General features: G+C 42.0%; 1 protein-coding gene across 7 annotated transcripts in view; it reads right to left on the bottom strand.

The window, feature by feature from the left end:
* The window catches only part of Eml6 (EMAP like 6), a 250,107-nt gene that overhangs the window by 67,922 nt on the left and 161,153 nt on the right, over positions 1-21,032 (bottom strand). For all 7 annotated transcript variants that reach the window (XR_013111697.1, XM_076937969.1, XM_076937964.1 and 4 more), the window contains exons 15-19: positions 18,450-18,636; positions 17,887-17,992; positions 6,211-6,304; positions 2,485-2,585; positions 1,042-1,244 (exon numbers count right to left, since the gene is read on the bottom strand). Coding sequence is in view for 6 of the 7 variants with exons in the window: in XM_076937969.1 (XP_076794084.1) it covers positions 1,042-1,244; positions 2,485-2,585; positions 6,211-6,304; positions 17,887-17,992; positions 18,450-18,636 (691 nt within the window). In the remaining variant the exon portion in view is untranslated. The remainder of the gene's footprint in view (positions 1-1,041; positions 1,245-2,484; positions 2,586-6,210; positions 6,305-17,886; positions 17,993-18,449; positions 18,637-21,032) is intronic.

Here is a 21,032-nt window from a genome sequence, read left to right as displayed (position 1 = left end):
CATCTGGGTAGAACTGTAGCAAAGGGAGTCAATCCTCAAACTAAATATAAGTAGAGTATGTTATATTGAGCTATTTTTGCTTTTGTGGTGATTTTATGGCTTAATTTACTAAATACTAAAAGCAACTGACTAGCTTATACCCACTGACTACCAGGCCTCACAAATTTTACATTATGTTTTAATTTTTTTCTAATATTTACAATTCAGCCGAAACCAAATTTGCTAGTAAAAGAGCAGCTCCACCACACACACACAAAAAAAACAAAACAAAAACAAAAAAAACAAAAAACAACTATGATTATAACTGCACTTCCAAAAAAGACCTACTTTGTTGTGGGTTCAACATATTTACTTGATATATTTTTAAAAATGTGTTGAATAGCTGAAACTGAAGGGCACAGATGAACAAGTACTACCAGCAAATTAGAACTGAATGAAAAGTTGTCATTTTCAGGCATATTTATGGAGAGAGTGCTTTAAACACATTGGTAAATAGTGTCTTTGTAGAGAACACGATGAGGCAGATGAGTAGCTGGGAAGTCTAGAACAATGACCTGGTGTGGAAATACAACTCATACAATACTCCATTTGATCACTCCTGGTAAGTGAACCAGTCTATTCAGTAGCAAACGGGTTATGAACATAACCTTTGGTCATACATAACAAACTAATGCATTGGACAATGAGCTAAATCACTTGTACTTCTAGGTCTTCCTGTGCTGTGTCACTGGAAAGGAAGACATCACTGAAATACACCAGTGGTCTCTTCTGCTGTGTGCCCATATCTATCTCCAGACTCTCTCAGTGACTTCTAGGGGTGACAGCCAGCAAGTCTAGGCATGAGAAAATGGAGAAATGGTACAGCTACTAACAAAAGAAATCACGAGTGTGTTCTCTCTTTATTATGTGTGTGTTCTCTTCTTTATTATCCTCTGGTTAGTCCTTTCTGAGAACTTCCTAATTCAGCTAGGACTGTTTTTTAGATTCAGGCATCCCAGTGGTTCTAAAACAGGTAAGAAGAACCTGACAAACATACCATACCTTGTCCAATGCATACATAGCAAACACAGGCCCGTCATGAGCCTTCACTGTCTTCAGTAGCAGAACATCCTTCCAGATAAAAATATCTCCAGTGGCTGCACCTGAGAACACCAGATCTTCCATTCGCCCGTAAGAAACACACATCATTGTTTCCAACTTTCCAGCACTTCCAAAACTTCCTCTTTTAGAGATGAAGCCCCCACCTGGAGTGGAACACGGGGATTTATTACCCAGAGAGCTGAAGCTTCCCAAGAGTACATAAAGGACTGTCTTTAGAGGAAAGAGCAGTCTACATTATGTGTCAAAGTAACAAAACCAGCAAGGGCGTCAGGAGGATGCCCAGCCACTGTGTCAGTATCAACGGCATTCCTACTTGCCGTCAGATGTGGTACTGAATGCCAGAGTATAATCCTGGACAGAACCCCTGCTTTAGGAAAATCGAATCTGGTTAGATGAAGGAATTAATCTGCCTTCTAGTCTGACACACACAGGTAAACTGGGTGTAGGTCCTCCTCCCAAGGTGAAGTGTAAGCCCTGTGCGGCTGAAGATAGAGACTCAGGCTGGGGAGCAAGGAAAGCTTTAATAAAACGGAAGAAAAAAAATATACAGCAGACAGCATGTGTAAAATGTCAGGGCTACATATGTCTGTCTCAGTTTGTCTTCATGGCAGTTCTGGAGTAAGAAGGAACTGTTACATACGAGAGATAATATACAGGGAAAAAAAATCACCAGAATTTTCTATACTCTCTGACCATCACTGATAAAACCAGCTCCATTCAGGACATTACATCTAGGCTGGCTTCTACACACACTGGGTGCTACCACTGTCCTTTCTGTAAAAGCAAAAAGCATCAGGACATCAGCCCACTCCCATATGTACACTGTAATATTAGACTTTGGTATTATGCTAATATTCAGAATTCAGATATAATTGTAATAATGGCTTAAAATGAAAAGAATTGGCCATTTTCTATTGTTACTCAGGGTTATTTATCCCTCACTCTTGTCAACATAGAATCTGACAGATACTTATTTTGTACCTTTTATGTACAGAGTCGGGGTTTAATTCATATGCTAAATTTGGCAATGTATTACTAAAAGAATCCTCAAAATATTGAAAACTTTATTCATTCAACCAAAGTAATTACACCCTACTCATCACCATAACATAATTACAGCTTTCAGGTCACATGATTAAATATAAAAATCATTGTTTTCATGACAGAGCATTTTCCAAAACTTTCTAGACATGGTGACTATGCACAGCATCATATCCGGTTTGAAGTTTCACGTTCTATCCATTACAAAGTCCAATGCAAAGCTGGGAGAGTGTATTAATCAGGCACATTTTAATTTCAGTTTGCAGAGAGACTGGCCACATAATGGCAACAGGACTCCTCATAGCTGCACAATGAGAAATGCAAATAACAACATAACAGTACCTGCTTGTTGCCAGAACTTGATATGTTTAATCCCAACGGTTACCAACTTGTCAACATGGTGTGGATTACACTTTACCACAAATATTTTATCTTTGTGTCCCCTGTAAGAGATAAACAGGAAAAAAATAATGCCTAGTTTGAATGAAAGAGTTGATAGAGTTATATTAAAAACATATTTGGTTTAATCTTCATTAAGGGTATCTAATGGGTTAAATATGCAACCAAAAAAATGTTTAAACTACCAAAGAGTCTCCTGTAAAATAATAGCACTTGGGGTGACATGTTTGGGACTGCTCGCTTTTACCTAATTATTCCCACATTTATCTGCTTGGTTATCAGTTAAAAAAAAAAGTCTAAAGTCTCCATAAGATAAAATTAATGACACACTATATGATTGCATGCAATTCTGAGATAGTGAGATCCTGGGCAGCAGAAATAGAAGGAATGGACAATCTGTGTAAGATCTTTCAGCTTATGCTGATCTTTGGCTAGAAATATATTCACTGGGCTGGAGAGATGGCTCAGCTGTTAAAGGCTAGGCTCACAACCAAAAATATAGAAATATATTCACTCTAAACTGGAGCCCCTGACACACATAGAGCCATTGAAAGAGAAAGGCTCTCATCTACGGATTCAGATCACCTTAGGATGCCCATCAGGGCAACATTTACATTTACTTCCAGGCAAGATGTGTCCGCTGGTGTTACAATAGCATGGTTGTTATGGAGGTAACTAAGCCCATTCTCTCTGTATGTGAGACCCACTCCATAGGACAGAATGCAAACCTGGTCCAAAGCTTGTGGCTGGAGAAGCCACAGGCCATAATGAGAAAGCTACTGCTGTTTTGCTAAGTGGACATGATGTCTCTTGTCAAATTGTCTTTTGACTATTGTGTTTATGCTTATAGTTTAGTGGTACTGTCAGCTTGGGTCATGGAAACGCCTTCTGTTGTTGTTGGAGGTTGTTGCAGAGTTTTATAACTGACCAAAGTTCTGAGAATGAGTGACAGCTGAATACTCAGCTCTGTGTGGGATGAATGTATCACACCTCCAAGTCAAGAAGGGGAGGAAACAGTGTAAGAGCCGCAGGAAAGGTGATTGTGGAAAACTGTCTTCCAGGCACTCCTGTACTCTCAGCATCTGTGATTACCTGTATAAGGCCTACATAAGGGCCCATCAGAATTCCATCATGGAGGTAGGAGGGGCCTATGAGACCCCGCCCTCTGTGCATGTATAGGCAACTAATGATTGCTGGTAGGGAGAGACATCTTCAGTAGGGTAGTCACTGGCAACTTCCCCATGCTCCGTAAATAATCCCTCATCCATGCTGCTGTAAATTACCCCAACACACACACACACACACACACACACACACACACACACACTCACACATACACCTCAAAAACAGAAGCTGAGTTGGAAAGAGATTGGAGGGGAACAGGAGAGGATAGTGAGGAGTGAATATAATCAAAACACACTATCTACATGTATGAAAATATTATAAGGAAACCCATTATTATGTAAAGTTAATATGCTACCACAAAGCTTAAAAATAAAATAGGTATACCAATAATTTCTTTTAAGAATTAAAATAAATTTAGTTTTATAATCAGAGGCAGACAGATACACATACATCTAAAAATCCCATTTGTAAATATCTGGCTGAAATCATTCATGAAATTACCAATGGTACAAAGATATCCAAATAGAGTGGCTCAGTCTCTGGAGATCTTATGTGACCCCTATTTGATAATTCTAAGTGTCTATTTTCCTGCGCTGATAATGAAGGGTGACTCCAATAGTGTGGTGAAGATGGCACATGTGGGCACTGGGCATCAGCAGCAATGCCTTTGATGTCATCTCAGCTATGTGCCACACCCCCAAGGGGGACATTCCCAACCCTGGTGACCACACTGTTGAAGAGCAACTGTCCTGCCGGAACAGTCTGTCAGAAGCAAGGCTGTGGTTAGAAACACTGTGGTTCAAAGTGATGCTGGCAACAACTTAGACTCAGCAGGGCAAAGTTAGGGGTGGCACACAGCCCCTGTGCAGGAATTATTTGGCAGAAGCTGACGGAGGTACTGCAAGCCAGGAAGGGGCCACTTCACACAGCAGGAATTCTCAGTTACCTGTTTTAAATTCTTATTTAGGTCTTCACTTAGGATCATTCTATAATTTTTTACTTAACTAGTTGGTTATTTATATATTTGTGCAAACAGCATAAATATTATGTAAACATATTTATCCAGTATTTAAAATATCTAACATTCTCCTATAAAGAGTCACTGATTCCTGGCCTTCCACTGGGGAAAGAGCACTAATTAATCACAAAAAAAAAAATGCTCTTCTCGGGCAATACTGCCTGCAGATATTTTGTCTTTGGAGTGAACATAGTCCTGGGCAACAATTTCAAACAGAAACTGTCACTAACATGATGGAATTAGCTTGCTTTGTGCTAATTCGACAGAAGTGATATTCTCCATAGCCTGTAAAAATAGACTTTTTAATAGTAGGAAGTAGTCTTGTATTTCTCACGGCATCTCTGATGTGTTGCTGTGAGCCACACACAGCTGCAGAGTGGTGGCCTTGAGTTTTCATTGTTGATGTGGGCTTTTTTGGAGATAATATGTAAATGCAGAGAATAACTTATCAGGAATACTAAACAAAAATTCAGTGTTCAGTCCGGGAGGAAAATAGGCCCTGGAGGGAATGGAGTTAAAATGAGGGACATCAGAGAAAGAAAAGAGAGAAAAGCACGCAGGCAGGCGGAGCAGAGAGTGTCACTGCTGCCAAGAGCTGCCTTTCGCCTCAGAGCAGCTCCTCTCTTAAGGTCAGCTGCAGTCCTCAGGACTCCAGCCACACACAGCTCTGATCCATAGCCAGCAGTTTGCAGATCTTCGTTCTTTACAATCAACTACCCTAAGTTCTTGTTCCCATGTAATACTGTAGTAGACAGTATTTATTTAAAAAGCAAATGTTACAGGCCAAGGCCATTCACATTGATATTGCAACACAGACAGGATGTTGGCAATGTAGGTCATAGCTCACAGAGGGGGCATGAAACTGTGCCTGGGTAGCAAGCTAACTTCCCTGGACTGTGGCTGTCAGTGGTCCTGACCTCTGACCAGGCCTTGCACTTGGCCAAGCTAGATGTGAGTAGAGAGTCATGTTCAGACTTAGTGCTGAGGAGGCAGAAAGAGAAGCTGGGGTAAGGGAGGACAGATGGGCTATAAACAGCAGTTGGTCTTGAGAGCCTATTTATAGGGTGTGGAGATTAGGGAAACAATTTGCCTACTCTGAAACCGAGCCGCAGATGCACTCCATAGGGCTTCCCTTCCAGCAGGCCACAGCCTCATGACAAATGGAGGTTCTGACTCCAGTGACACTGACAATCCCTCCCAGCTGCTAAGACAGAGAAACAAGAGGCGAGGCACACATTTTTCTGCTGCTGGGGAAAATATGCTTTTATAGAGATAATGGAAGCATTACAGAGAGAGACGATGAAGAACTGCTTGGGGAGCATTCTAGAATGTTCTAACGTCTCACCACAGACATTTAAAGCAGTCTTGGCACTGTGAAAGGGAGCAGTATGTGTTCACTAACGTGTTAAGTTTCTATGTGAATTTCATCCGACTTTGAAGATGAACTCCAAGCAGAAAATGAAAAGTGTTGACATTCCCCGAGGGGAGATACAGGCAGGGTGTCCTGAGCATTCTGCGATTCTTACCTGGTCGTGGCTATCTTCTCTCCCTTTTTCCAGTCCCAAAACACAACACTGTGAAAATCGTCTAAACCAACTGACACAAGGCATTTTCCGTCAGCTGTATGAAAACAACACAAATGTCAAACAGGCCATTTCTTTGGTGAATACCTGAATCACTTTATATACTGTAGAGAGGAACAAGAAATTCTGCAGCACTCTTTGGGCTCAGATACATTTGACACAGAGTAAACTGTGTGACTAACAACAGGAAAGATGTTTAATGCACACCCTGGCTAGTGAGGTCAGCCACCCACCAGACTGCCAACGGAAGACAGTTGATGAGGCCTCTCAAAGAAGCCACCTGAGCCTTGTTTATTCAGTGACAGACAAATCTTAGGAAATGTACTGAAAGGGAGTAAATTTAGTTGTGTGACTTTGAAATGTGTGTGTGTGTGTGTGTGTGTGTGTGTGTGTGTGTGTGTGACTGTGAGAATCTGGCTATTTTCAACTCTAAGAATTCTAAAAAGCTGAACCTTGGTTTAACTCTCATTACAGAAATAAAGTGTAGCTTCAGTTGTTCTTACAAAGGATGACTTCACAACTGAAAGGTTTTGATTTCTTATTTTTCCAATTCAAATAAAATGTATTCATTATAGACATTTAGAAAATATGCAAGAAGAAAAATGAAAGCTGGCTCATTGGTGCAGAGCTTGCCTGACAGGTACATGGCCCTGTGTTTGAGCCCAAAAATGACACATATACAAAATTACACAATTGTACACACATGTGCATGGACACATACATACATCTGTTCTTTAAAATTTCTTGTAGTCCCACATTTGATGCCAACCTACTTATCTATCTCTCCACAGGAATCCCTTTTGAGAAACAAAAGCAAAGCCTCACTGACCAAACCATCTGCTGATCTTTTCTTACCTGTTGTAATGTATTGTGAAATATTATTCATAATGCTATTATAATATTATTAAATATTTATAGTATTGCCAATGATTGCTATAACCTTGATATTTAGGCTAGGTTTTTTTTTTTTTTTTTTTTTACGTTTTAAATGTAGCTAATGTACAATTAAATTAGAAATAAATATAGTTAATGTTCATTTCCCCTTCAAGATGAAAGAGGAGGCACAATCAATAAGCACGTCCTTTGTGCCTCCTTGCAAGGCTGGATTCAAAGGAACAGTGTCACAGGGCAGCACCCCCTTCCTCCCGCCCCTGTGCAGTTGCTAGGAGACGGGTGTTCCAGTGCCTTCTGCATCAGTTAACCAGGACTGCTCTCCATCCACAAAGAAACAGCATTAACCTAAAGACATAGAGGGATGTGAGAAACTGTTTCTCTGGGTTGACTCATCCACTCAAATTATCAACTTTTACTTTCAAAGGCAGGCCAGGGATAGACCTCAAACTAGAGTAAAGGAGGGGAAGCTGGATGAAGTGGAGTTTCAGAGAAGCAATGAAAGGTGTCTAACATGTCTCCTGCAGGGTCTGAATTGGCTCTGAATATTTACATATATGTTGCATGGAACTTACATCAAAAAAAATTCTTATCAAAACTTCAAATCTACTTGAGCCGCTTGTATTTTTACAGGCTAAATCTTTGACAACCCAAAATCAAGTGCCAACCAGTATCTAGACTTTGAATGGCCTTATTTGTGCAGATGCTCTCTAAGCAAATGGGACTGATAGTCTACTCCCACTTTTCTGGAGGACACAGGGTGAGGAAAAGGAGAATCTGCCTTAACAATTCGGATCTTCCCACCTCAGCCACCATGGTTTAAAGATGTAAGGTGCTGGGCTTTGCTTTTTTTTTTTTTTTTTTTTGGTGGGAGACTTTTAATGACTGCTGCTATTTCTTTAGGGGCTACGGGACTGTTTAGATGGTTTATCTGCTCCTGATTTAACTTTGGTACCTGGTATCTGTCTAGAAAATTGTCCATTTCATTCACATTTTCCAGTTTTGTTGAGTATAGGCTTTTGTAGTAGGATCTGATGATTTTTTTGAATTTCCTCAGTTTCTGTTGTTATGTCTCCCTTTTCAGTTCTGATTTTATTAATTTGGATACTGTCTCTCTGCCCTCTGGTTAGTCTGGCTAAGGGTTTATCTATCTTGTTGATTTTCTCAAAGAACCAGCTCCTGGTTTTGTTAATTCTTTGTATAGTTCTTTTTGTTTCCACTTGGTTGATTTCAGCCCTGAGTTTGATTATTTCCTGCTGTCTTCTCTTGGGTGTATTTGCTTCTTTTTGTTCTAGAGCTTTCAGGTGTGCTGTCAAGTTGTTAGCATATGCTCTCTCCAGTTTCTTTTTGGAGGCACTTAGAGCTATGAGTTTTCCCCTTAGCACTGCTTTCATTGTGTCTCATAAGTTTGGTTATGATGTGCCTTCATTTTCATTAAATTCTAAAAAGTCTTTAAGTTCTTTCTTTATTTTTTCCTTGACCAAGTCATCATTAAATGTTGTTCAGTCTCCAGACAACCAAATAACCCTATTAAAAATGGGGTACAGAGCTAAACAAAGAATTCTCAACTGAGGAAACTCGAATGGCCGAGAAGCACCTAAAGAAATGTTCAACATCCTTAGTCATCATGGAAATGCAAATCAAAACAACCCTGAAATTCCACCTCACACCAGTCAGAATGGCTAAGATCAAAACCTCAGGTGATAGCAGATGCTGGTGAGGATGTGGAGAAAGAGGAACACTCCTCTGTTGTTGGTGGGATTGCAAGATGGTACAACCACTCTGGAAATCAGTCTGGCAGTTCCTCAGAACATTGGACATAGCATTACCTGAGGGCCCAGCTATACCACTCCTGGGCATATACCCAGAAGATACTCCAACATATAACAAAGACATATGCTCCACTATGTTCATAGCAGGCTTATTTATAATAGCCAGAAGCTGGAAAGAACCCAGATGCCCTTCAACAGAGGAATGGATACAGAAAAATGTGGTACATTTTACACAATGGAGTATTACTCAGCTATTAAAAACAATGACTTCATGAAATTCTTAGGCAAATGGATGGAACTAGAAAATATCATCCTGAGTGAGGTAACCCAATCACAAAAGAATATACATGGTATGCACTCACTGATAAGCGGATATTAGCCCAGAAGCTCACAATACCCAAGATTCAACTCACAGACCACATGAAGCTCATGAAGAAGGAAGACCAAGTGTGGGTGCTTCAGTCCTTCTTAGAAGGAGTAACAAAATACTCAAGGGAGCAAATATGGAGACAAAGTGTGGGACAGAAACTGAAGGAGGGGTCATCTGGAGACCATTCCACCTGGGTATCCATCCCACGTGCAGTCACCAAAGGCAGATGCTGATATGGATGCCAGGAAGTGCATGCTGACAGGAGCCTAATATAGCTGTCTCCTTAGAGGTCTGCCAGATCCTGACATATACAGAGGTGGATGCTCACAGCAACTATTGAACAGATCATGGGGTTCCCAATGGAGGAATTAGAGAGAAGACTGAAGAAGCTGAAAGTGTTTGAGGCCCCATGGGGAGAGCAACAATATCAACAAACCAGAGCTCCCAGGGTCTAAACCACCAGCCTGGGAGCACATAGGGAGGGACCCATGGCTCCAGCTGTATATGTAGGGGAGGATGGCCTTGTTGGGCATAGGTGGGAGAGGAAGTCCTTGGTCCTGTGAAGGCTGGATGCCCCAGTGTGGGAGAATTCGAGGGCGGGGAAGTGGGAGTGAGTGGATGGGTGGGGGGCATATCCTCATAGAAGCAGGAGGAGGGGGGATGGAATAGGGGGTTTCTGGGTGGGAAGAAATGGGGAAAGGGGATAACATCTGAAATGTAAATAAAATATCCAATAATAAAAGATGTAAGGTGGGCAGACACCTCCCATTCACTGCCCACACCATCGCTCTCTCCTTATTTCTTGGTGTCTGAGCTAATGAACTTCAGTGTTTGGCAATTTTATTTTTGGTGTTATTTTTTCCCCTTCTCCCTTCAGATCATAAATTCTTTTAAGGGCCAGAGTAAACACATCCTGGTTTGTATCCCTACACTGAGCTGCGTTTGGGTACATGTTGGTAGTCTGGTGAAGGAAGATAGGGTCGATAAAGATGGCATGTGCCCGTGGGTTGTACAAATAGGAAGAGAGGAAGTGTATTGCTACATGACTCCGTTTAAACACTGTCAGCATCTTAGAAAACAGTGCATGAATATGCATCGACTCATACTAAAGCTTAGGCTGTCAAGAATGCTGCCTTGATATGTCAGTATGACCTTGGTATGTGCCCATCCATACATTTAAAGTATCAGCTTTTAAAATTCCTGTCTTTTGAAGAAGCTCTATATGTAGACAGATGGGGGGGAGGGAGTTCTGGGGGGTTCTTTTTTTAGAGTTTCTCTGAGCCCCCCCCCCCATCTCACTCTCATGGTTATGTGACCTCTCTACCCCAACAAAAGTGTAAGCTTTTCTGGGATGGGAGTTTTCTTGAGGGCTGCAGGTATAAGCTATTTCTGTAAAGCATACAATTTAGAAATAAAATTGGGGCCTTTTAATTTTTTTTCCTAGTTTCCATTTTCCCTGTAGAGACTTGATCTTACCTTTAAAACTCTATTGTTTCCAACCCCCTAGTGGGTTGGTTCTTTTCTCCTATCTTATAGTCTAAGTCTTTCTGGGCAAGTGTGTATTAATTATGGATGGTTGTGACACAGTCTAAAAATAGTTCTAAGGCAGTTAATGTCAACAGCAAAGGGCAACTTAGAAAAAGAAAAAAACTTATTCAGACAATTACAAGTCAGTCTTCCTATTCAGGACTCATTGAAAGTGCACAGGTTTCCTTAGCAGACCTCGAAGCCCAGTCAGTTTCTGATGTGCTCTAGAGATCAGCACTATTCCATGAAATGTAAACACCATGCGGCTGGCATTTAAGATACAAAATATTTATGAAGCTGAACTTTTCCTGATTGATTTTTCTCTGCCAGGTGGGAGCAATTTCACTGCACTGTCACAAAACAAAACAAAACAAAACAAAAAAAAGGTCCCCATGCTCTCTAGGAGTGACAATAAATTCACAGTAGCTGTTGAAGGATTGCCCAGAAGGCTCAGGCAGTAAAGGTGCTTGCCGCCAAGCCTTGAAACCCAAGGTCGTCCCTAGGACTTACAAGGTGAAAGGAGAAAACTGACTCCCAGACTTTGTTTAACTTCTACATATGTGCCATGGTATACACATGAGGACACAAACAAATAACTGTGATCTCAAAAGTGCCGCTCAGTTGAATAAGAGCACGTGAATGCATTCCTCGCCAATGTTTGTAGACACGTCTTTGTTTTCTTCAGAGCAGCAGAGAGAAGACATTGCTTTATCCCCCACTGTATAACTACTTATGTGTTGTCGTGTCTTCACCCTGGCCTGCTTTATATATCCACAACAGCTTGTGTTTTAATAAAATGAAAAGTACGACTGGCTGGTCCCCATGAGACTCCCACAAGGAGCTGAGACAGGTGACTGTGGGGCACACAGCCAGGGCCACCAACCGCATAACTCATTGTGCCAAGTGTCCGCCAAGTGGCTCCAGTCACTTGTTCACATGATGTTGGCACCCTCGTTACATGGCAGAAGAGGGGTAGCTGAACAGCTGTGTTAAACCACGCCTCTTACTTTGCAGAAGACACTTTTCTCTTTCATTACTTCCAGTTAATCTGTCATTCAGAGCCAGGCTCTCTGCTCATGGGAGCCTGTTCCATTTGGGGGCCTCTTGGTACCACTTGCCTCTCCATGTTTAAACTGGAGGATGGGAGGGGCAGCTGCAGTTGTTGGTGGGTGCAGGGAGGAGGGAGTAAGCAAGCCCACAGGGTGCTGCACCAGATGCTACACAGGTGGTCCACACCTGTCACTTTAGCAGTAAAAAGTAGGGACAGAACTAAAGACCAAGAAGGGAACATTCCCAAGAGACCCATCAGCTGACACTCCCAGACTGAGAGCCAGGAGACCTGAGTTCTTGTGGGATGTCACCAAACTACCTCAGTTCTTACTGAAGTGGAATAGAGGCTCAGCCTACAGTCACATTGTTACAACATTGTGCTAGCCATAGGAATTAACCCCAAACGTTCTCAATATAGGGACCTCAGGGACCAATCAACCTCCCCAGTCATCTGGAGGCAACCATTTGTGGTGCTGAACTACCTATAACAGATCTCAGTGAAAATCCATAACTAGTCCTCAGGTGCTCTCTAAAGCCACCAACTACACTCCTTTCCGGGCACTTACAGACCAACGCTATACTTAACCTCAAAGACAAAATGCAATTTCCCCAGGGTTCTTATTTAGTGGTTGTTATCTGGGAAATGGGGACAGTTAAAACTAAAATGCTCTTCTTGCACAGAAGTACTTCACACCCCAGAACGCACAGAACAAGTTGTCTTGGAAACATAAAGCAGGCTGGTATGAGAACAAGAAACATAACAGTTATATAACAAAAGGGATTCCACTCATCTACTCCTGCTACTGTTCTAACGGAAACTAAGACATTTCTTTAAACATGGGCGGGAGATGAAGAGCGTTGACAGAATCATCTTCCCCACCTCCTCCTATAGAGTCTGGTTTTCTTACTCCATAATGGTACGATTATTATTGTTTCCTTTACATGCTAGATACGTTACATATTTTCATAGAAAACTGGTGGTAGACATTATCTTTATTTTTGTCCAACTTGAGAGATATTAATAGTTTACATGATTGAGATTTTAAGATATGATTTTTATAAAACACTGCAAAACTGTTTGCCACACTTATTGGATCAAGTTTCAATGTCACCCAAACCAAAGCTATATGGGATTCTCATACTCCTATGAACTTCTGAGCTTTACTAGTTTTATTTTACTGTTTTAATAAGGGCATTGCTAACCTTCTAAAGCAGTTACTTATGTTTCTTCCATAGAAACCAGAGCGAATGTTTCTCACAAAGAAAAGAAAATCTAGACGTATATAACCCTCCTTTGCCTTTATCTGACCAAAGGACTCTAAGTCAACACATCACAGAGACACCTGCACACCTCATGTTGACTGCAGCTCTGTGCACAGCAGCCATGGTACTAGCCTGGGTGTCCAGGAACAGAGGGATGGATAAGAAAACTGTGGCTTATGAGTAGAATGTAAGTTTTCAGCAATAATAAAAATGTCTGCAGAAAACCACATGGAACTGGATATGATCATAGACAGAAAATTCAGCCAGTTGCAAAAAGATAATGAAAGACCCCAAAGGGAGATTCTCACTCAAGTCTCAGGACAGCAGCACCCAAGGACTCATGAGAGACCGGCTTGATGTAAACACACGAGGCAGTTTAATATCAGAGCTCTGGGTCAGCACATATCTCCATATCTCACATAGGAGACAGAGGGACTGACTCTGAGGCTCAAAGGATTAGGACTTTTATAGGCAAGGGGTAGGGGAAGTGGGAGATTTTTATGTGGGTACACATGATTGGTTGTTTTACATTTTTGAACATCAGCAGGCTGTGCAGGCCGAGCGGGCCCAAAAGGGGGAAGGGTGGAAGAACACCAGATGGCCCATTACTCATTTGGACATATCTCTGTTCTTCTAAGGATGTCCTTGCATACTTTTTATCTTTCATGGCCAGCCAGTTCCTGGGATGATTCAACAGGCCTTTGTCTTGTAACTCCACATCCTCTGTAACTAATTAACTGGGCCCAAACCTGCTGACAGGCATTTTTAACTATTTAGGTTAAGGAAAAGGAATCACAGGGCCCTGCTATTTTTATTAGTTTGGGCCTATTTCAAAATTTTCTTTCAATAAATATTTTTTCTCCTTTGTGGTTCTTAGATTTTATGAACACATTCATGTATTTATATGTTATAGTATATATTAAATGGAAACTGAAGTAAAATTGTCTAGGAGAACAAAGAGACGGACCTAAAAGGTGAGGGTGAGGAATGGGGCAGGGAGAATATGTTTAGTACATAATATTTATTATATATAATATGTAAGAAAAAATTTAAAATAAAGTGTCTTAAAATTATTATAAAGCAATAAATGCTTATGTATCTGTGGGTAAATATCGAGACAAAGGTGGTTTTGCTTTTGAGTAGTAGGCTATGGGTTTAAAAGAAAAAAAAATGAGGAAATTCACAGGAGTCTTTGGGAAAGAGCCATACAGGAACTAACAGTTTAGTTTCTTTTACATCTTGCTATTTTGTCAAGGATACATGGCACACATTTTAAATCTACACAGAACCCTTCCTGAAGCCCAAGGCTTTGCATGCACTGTGTACTGACTGAGGTGTAAGCTGAACATACAGCAGGCAGGTGTGCTGTTGGGTGGTCTCTCCTTGTACTGCATCTCTCTTCTTGTCACACAGGCCTACTGGCTTAAGAATAAACGGTCCGCCATTGTTTCTACTAATTCAATAATCACAGGAGCTACTGAAAAACCTTTAGAAATGCCACAGCAACTCACATTCATGTAGTTTGCAGCAAATGAGAATCTGAAATTTAATAAGAGAAAAATACTGCCTTATCTTAGAATTGCTAAGAAAATAGACAATTTTCTCCCAGACATGATTTGCAATGTGAAGCAGATCAAAGCTCATTAAACAAAAACCCTGTGTGTTCATTCATTCATAACATACAAGTGTGTTCATTCATTTGTAACATGTGTGTTAATTCATTCACAACATGTATGCTCACTCATTTGCAGCATTCTTTAAAGTAGATTCTCTAGCCACAGCACATATACTGTGGGAGAGAGAACTGGGCTCGCCTCAACCCCCAAACCCACAGTCTGTGCGGGATACAGAGATGCTGGCACAAATAATGACAATGCCTGGCCCCTGACAGGTTCCGTGGAAGCTCTCAACAGTGAGTGAGCTGCAGGAGACACAAGAGGCACATTATCTCTGCCAGCCAGGATGGAGGGGAAGAAGCCAATCTCACTCCTCAAGACTTGAATTGACACACAGAAACCCTGAATAAAGCACACAAGCAGAAAGAAACAGAGGCACATGATGGGCTAGTGGGCGAAATGCTGCCAAGAAAAGCTAATTCATCAGCTTCCATCCAAGGGTACAGCACTAAGTCAAGTAACCCAGGGGAATCTATGGTAGAGATGACAGCTGTGCTTCCAGAAGACTCCAGGAATGAACAGGATGGACCGAGAGCAGCATTAGCACATTCTTTAAAAAAGCCCCGCCCAGTATCACTGATGGTCTGATGTACTTCTCTCCCTCTCTCTTTTCCTCCCTCTCTTTCCTCGTCTACTTCTACTTTCTCTGTTTACTATAGTGCTGATGCCGGTCAAGGGCTCTGTAAGTGAGGCATGGCCCCAGAGCATTAAAGCAGCATGACCAGGGGGAGAGTACAAGTGAGGGACGGACAGGGTGGGGCAATAGGAGGAGACTGCAGTCTTAGAATCTAGTTACCACTATTGTACATGTGAAACTCTTGAAGGCTACTTAGAAAAAGGAAATTATACAATCCATTTTACTTTAAAATCTTAGGATTTTCTTTTCTATTTACCACTTTCTACAATGAAATGTTTTAAATTGTCTAGGTAGTAACAACTATAATACTTTTAAAAAATGATTTCTTCATTGTATGTGTGTGGGTCTTTTGCCCCTATGCATTTATACACATCACATGCATGCCTAGTACCTGTGAAGGCCAGAAAAGGGTTGGATCCCATGGAACTGGAGTTACAGACAGAGCTATGAGCTGCCATGTAGGTGCTGGGAATTGAACCGCAGTCCGCCAAAATAACAGCTAGTGTTCTTAACTATGGAGTCATCTTTCTAGCCCCTGTGATGGACTTCCCTTACATAATTCTAGCTTCAAGCAAATTTACTCTAAAGACAGCAGCATCTACAAGCAGGATTCTTATAGTGTTGAGTTCACAGTTTAATTTGGAAACTCTTCTTTCCAAATAGGAAATTTGTTTCCAGCCAATTTTATAAAGTGGCATTTTACAGATCTGTAGCCCTCTTTCTAGCGCTTTCTAGTGTAAGTCAGAATCAATGTGTTCCTACAAACTGTGGAACTGATCTTGTTTTGTTTTCTAAATAGGATCACACACTGTATTCCAGGCTGGCCTGGAACTCACTGGATAGTGCTGGCTTGCTTCCCGTCCCTTCCTGCCTAGGCCTCATAATGACTGTAGTTACAGGTGAAAATCAACATGTCTGGCTTAAACTTGATGTTCTTCATCACTGCAAGATGCTTGCAGTTAAGAGTTTCTGTATTAACGGCTGTTCTTGACTTCAAATCACTCAAGCAGATGCAGAGCTTAATGTGAACTCCAGATGATGACTTGGGAGACTATTGAAGCTTTAGAATATCATAAGTGGGGTAACCCAGACCTAGAAAGACATCCATGTAATATACTCACTTATAACATGACTTATAATTTATAGACATTAGCCATAAATTTCAGGATAACAAAGCTATAATTCACAGAAACTGAGTAATAAGGAAGGCCCCAGAAAGGATGTATGATTCTCACTCAGAAGGGGAACAAAATAGCCACAGAGGTGGATGGAGAGACGGTTACTGGTTGACAATCAGGTGCAGGAAGTGAGTGGGGTGGGAGAGGGCTGGGAGTGAGAATGGAAATTGGTGGGGGGCATTTCTGAGACTAGCTGGAGGCCTGGGACAGGGGAGCCCATGAGGAGTCTAGGGGTGACCCTAGCTGGGGATATGGAGACTGAAGTGGCCACCCCCTACAGTCACAGAACTTCCAATGGAGGGAGCAGGGCATGAACTCACCCACAAAACCTTCAACCCCAAAACTGTGCTGTCTACCAGATGTGCAGGGATACAAGATGGAGCAGAGACTGAAGGAACAGCCAACCAATGACTGTCCCAACTTGTGACCTATCCCATGTGAGAGAGCCAAGCTCTGACACTATTAATGATAATTCTGCTATGCTAGCAGACAGGAGCCCAGCATAACTGTCTCCTGAAAGGCTTCATCCAGTAGCAGATGGAAACAGATGCAGAGACCTACAGCTAGATCAGGCAGAGCTCAAGGAGTCCTGTGGAGGAGTTGGGGCATGGGGGAAGGATTGAGGGAGCCAGAGGGATCAAGGACACCACAAGAAGACTTAACCTAGCCCCAGGGGGTTTACAGAGACTGAACCACCAACCAAAGAGATGCAGGGGCTGAACCTAGACCCCCTACATATTTGCAGCAGATGTGCAGCTTGGTCTTCATGTGGGTCTTCTAACCAGTGGAGCGGGAGCTGTCTCAGTCTCTCCCTGCCTTTGGATCGTCTTCCCCTCTACCTGGACAGCCTGGTTGGGTCTTAGTGGGAAAGGATGTGCCTGGCTGGAACTAGATATCTCAGGGTGAGATGGTACTCAAAGTGGGCTTTCCCTTCTCTGAGAAGGGGAGGGAGTAATGTTGGGAGGGGATTGTAAGGGTAGGGCTGGGAGGAGAGGCTGAAGCGGGGCTTCTGTTGGGATGTAAAGTTAGTAAAAAAAAAAAAAAAGAAAAGAAACCATTGAAAAAAAAGTGGTAAGGAAAGGATGTGCAAACTAAAGGCCTCATTCTCTTGGTGAGGTATTCACATATGGCTTCCAGCCTCATGGGAGGTGGTGTGCAAAGAGCTTATCTCATGACAAACAGAACTCAAGTGAGTAGGAGGCTATTTGTTTGTTTTTAATCAGACTCATGTATTATGATACTGGTGAGAGCTTACCTGAAAAATCCAGAGCACACACTCCTCTCTGATGGTGCCCCTTCAATAATGACAAGCATTTTAGAGTCTGGGTGTCCCACACATGGACAGCAGCGTCTCTTCCAACCTACATAACAGGATGAACTGTTAATCACGCATTCATGGTGATGAGGACAGCATGGCTTCTTAGGGTCAAGCACAACTCAGAAATAAAGCCACACACATTATCTGTAAGCTAGGGAGATCCCTGGAAAGAACCTTGTCTGGCCCGGTATTTTCCAGATGAAGAAACAAGCTTAAAGCTTCTAAGAGGCACACTGTGACCTTGAGTTGAGTTTTGGCAGTTTCTTGTCCTGCACATGGCTCCCTGTTAGGGGACTTTTGAAGGCATCTCTCTATGTGTATGCTTTGCTGTTGTTCTGTCATGGCCTTTGCCTTGCCCCTGCCTCCTCAGTGCTCTCAGAACCTTCACGTCTTAGGCTTGTTCCTACCAAAGACATTTTTCCTATTTCAGGTAAACTGGATTAGAAACTAAATATCCTTTCTCTTTTACTAGGTTCTGGTCATCGAGGAGAGACACATACCTGTCCAGTGGCCACATAGTCCTTCACTGGATGGATGGTCAGGCTGAGAATGTCATCATCATGCCCCAGGTAGAGCCTCTGGGTATGTTGTTGCCTGTTGTACACCACAGCAACTGCAGCAATGTGGTACACCACTTCTCCAGCTTGCGTGTAGAACAGGTTGTTTCTACAGTCATAGCCTCTGTAACTGAAGCACAGGTCCAAGAGGCACAGTGGTTGAAGGAACAGCACATGAATGGATCGGGAATTGTTGGGGCAAAGCGACTGTGCTGATGTGAAGCGTGTAAGCAGAGGCACGCGGAGACTGATCACTGTCACAGAATCTGCTTCCAGACCTTCAACCTGTCTGTGTTCTCTGCTAAAAGCAATCCTCGCTCATGAGTTAACAGGGCATACTTTCAGTCCTAGCACTTGGGAGGAAGAGGTTAAAAAAAAAATCAGAAGGTCGTCCTCAGCTATGTAGCAAGATTCAGGCCAGCCTGGGCTACATGAGACTCTGTTTCAAACCAAGCCAACAGATCAGCGATCCAATCATTGTGACATGTAGAGAGTGAGGCTCTGCTCCTTCTCCATCTTCTACCAACTATGTGACTTTGGGGCATGGTACCTTCAGGGTGCCAAAAAAAAAAAAAAAAAAAACCAACCCCCCAAACCTCCCAAAAACAACACACACACAAAAAACAAACAACCCCCCCAAAAAAACCAAAAAAACAATTCCAAATACAACTGAATAACTGTTTTTTTCCCTTTCTTACAAACAATTCCTTTGCCCCCTTCTCACTGGGTAGCTCTGTATGTCTTAGAACTTAACTACATAGATTGGCCTCAAATGTGCAGAGCTCTGCCTGCCTCTGCCTTCCGAGCAGTGCTGGGATGAAATGTGAATCACTGGTGACTGCGTCTTCACTGTTGGACAGTGCATCCTTTTGTAAACCTTGGGCTAAGACTTTGTTCAACAGAGCTAAACAGATACTGTATTGAATAATATCAAGGAATTAGCATCTTTATGATATCAAAATAAAAATGTTATGTTTAGCCTATAACATAGGAGAGTTTAGAGAACTGGAAAACACGTGTATTTTGTTCTCTGCTGTTTATCTGTGGCAATCAATTCAATGCCTTCATCTTTTAAAAATAACTGCAAAGTGGGACTAGACTGGGTGCTAAACTCTGCCACATTTTATTCATAAATAACATGTATACATCCCTCTGAACTGAAAAGACTTACGGGCTAGGAAGATGGCTCCATCAGTCAGTGTGTGCTGGTGAGGCCTGAGCTCCTCAGTTCAGATTCCCAGCACCCATGTAAGGAGGAAGCTATGTGCTGTGGTCAGTGCTCACTGCTTGAACCCCAGCCACGGGCCACAGACAGTGCCGGCCGGCCCAGCCCTGGAGTAAACTTCAGGTGCAGTAAGAGACTCTGTTTCAAAAACACTATAGAGCAGCAACCTGGGGGCTGCAACCCCTCAGGGAGACCCCCTACCTTCAAAAATATTCTCATTATGAGTCCTAAATGTAGCAAAATTACAGCTGTGAGGTGACAATGAAATAATTTTATGGCTGGGGTCACCACAACTTCAGGAACCGTATTAAAGGGTTGCAGCATAGGAAGGTTGGGAGCCACAGATGTGGAGAGCAGCTGGGGGAGACGGCTGAAGTCGCTCTCTGACCTACACACAGATGCATTATCTTCCTAAAATAATGTCCAATAAAGTTTTCTGTCCTTAACAATTAAATACATCAATATGTAGTATAAATATCTGATTTGCTCAGCTCTCCAGTAATAACCGGATTTAAAAATTAACAGTAGTACTATCCAACAGAAATACGTGAGCCAAATAGCTAACAGCATTTTCTCATTGCACAGTATGGAGGAAACTGAGGCAGGAGAAGTCTACAAGTTTGAGGCTAGCCTGGGCTACAGAGTAAGCCTTTGTCTCAAGAAAAAAATTAACCTGTTTTGAGAACCTTTAACTCATTGCATTTAAATCATCATATCGACATGTACGGGCATTTTGGTGAGATAGTCTCATTTTTTCTGCCACATCTTTAAAACTGAAGTTTGATTTACATGCTGAACACATCTCATCTCAGACAAGCCATGTTGTGTTAGATTACTTTCTTTTTAGGTTTCAGTTAGTATTTGCATGTACATGTGTATGTACACATTTGCACATGTGTGCTGTGAACATGTGTGTGTCCTACTGAGCACTGCTTTCCATGTCTGGACTTCATTTTCTTATAGACGGCATGATACAGTACCTGAAGACTTTCACAACATATATCAAGTATAATTTAAGGGATAACTATAATGGATATAAAAGTTTACGTAAAACATGAATGATGGAAAGTGGCAGCATAGTAGAAATAGTTATCCTTGTGCTTTCAAAGTTAGTGACAGTAAAAATAAGCACAGAATTTGGATCCTATTGGCTACACTGAAATGACTGAGGTATTTACACTGTAACAGATACATTTTCATTCTTCTCGGCCACTTAAACTGACAGTGAAAATACACAGGTGTCTTGTGCACATGAAAAAAAAAATATCTGAAGAAATCCTTGTCCTTGGGTGGATCTAGGA

Source organism: Arvicanthis niloticus, chromosome 7 (genome assembly GCF_011762505.2).
Source record: "Arvicanthis niloticus isolate mArvNil1 chromosome 7, mArvNil1.pat.X, whole genome shotgun sequence".
NCBI lineage: Eukaryota > Metazoa > Chordata > Mammalia > Rodentia > Muridae > Arvicanthis > Arvicanthis niloticus.
This window is presented reverse-complemented; position numbering and strand designations above follow the sequence as displayed.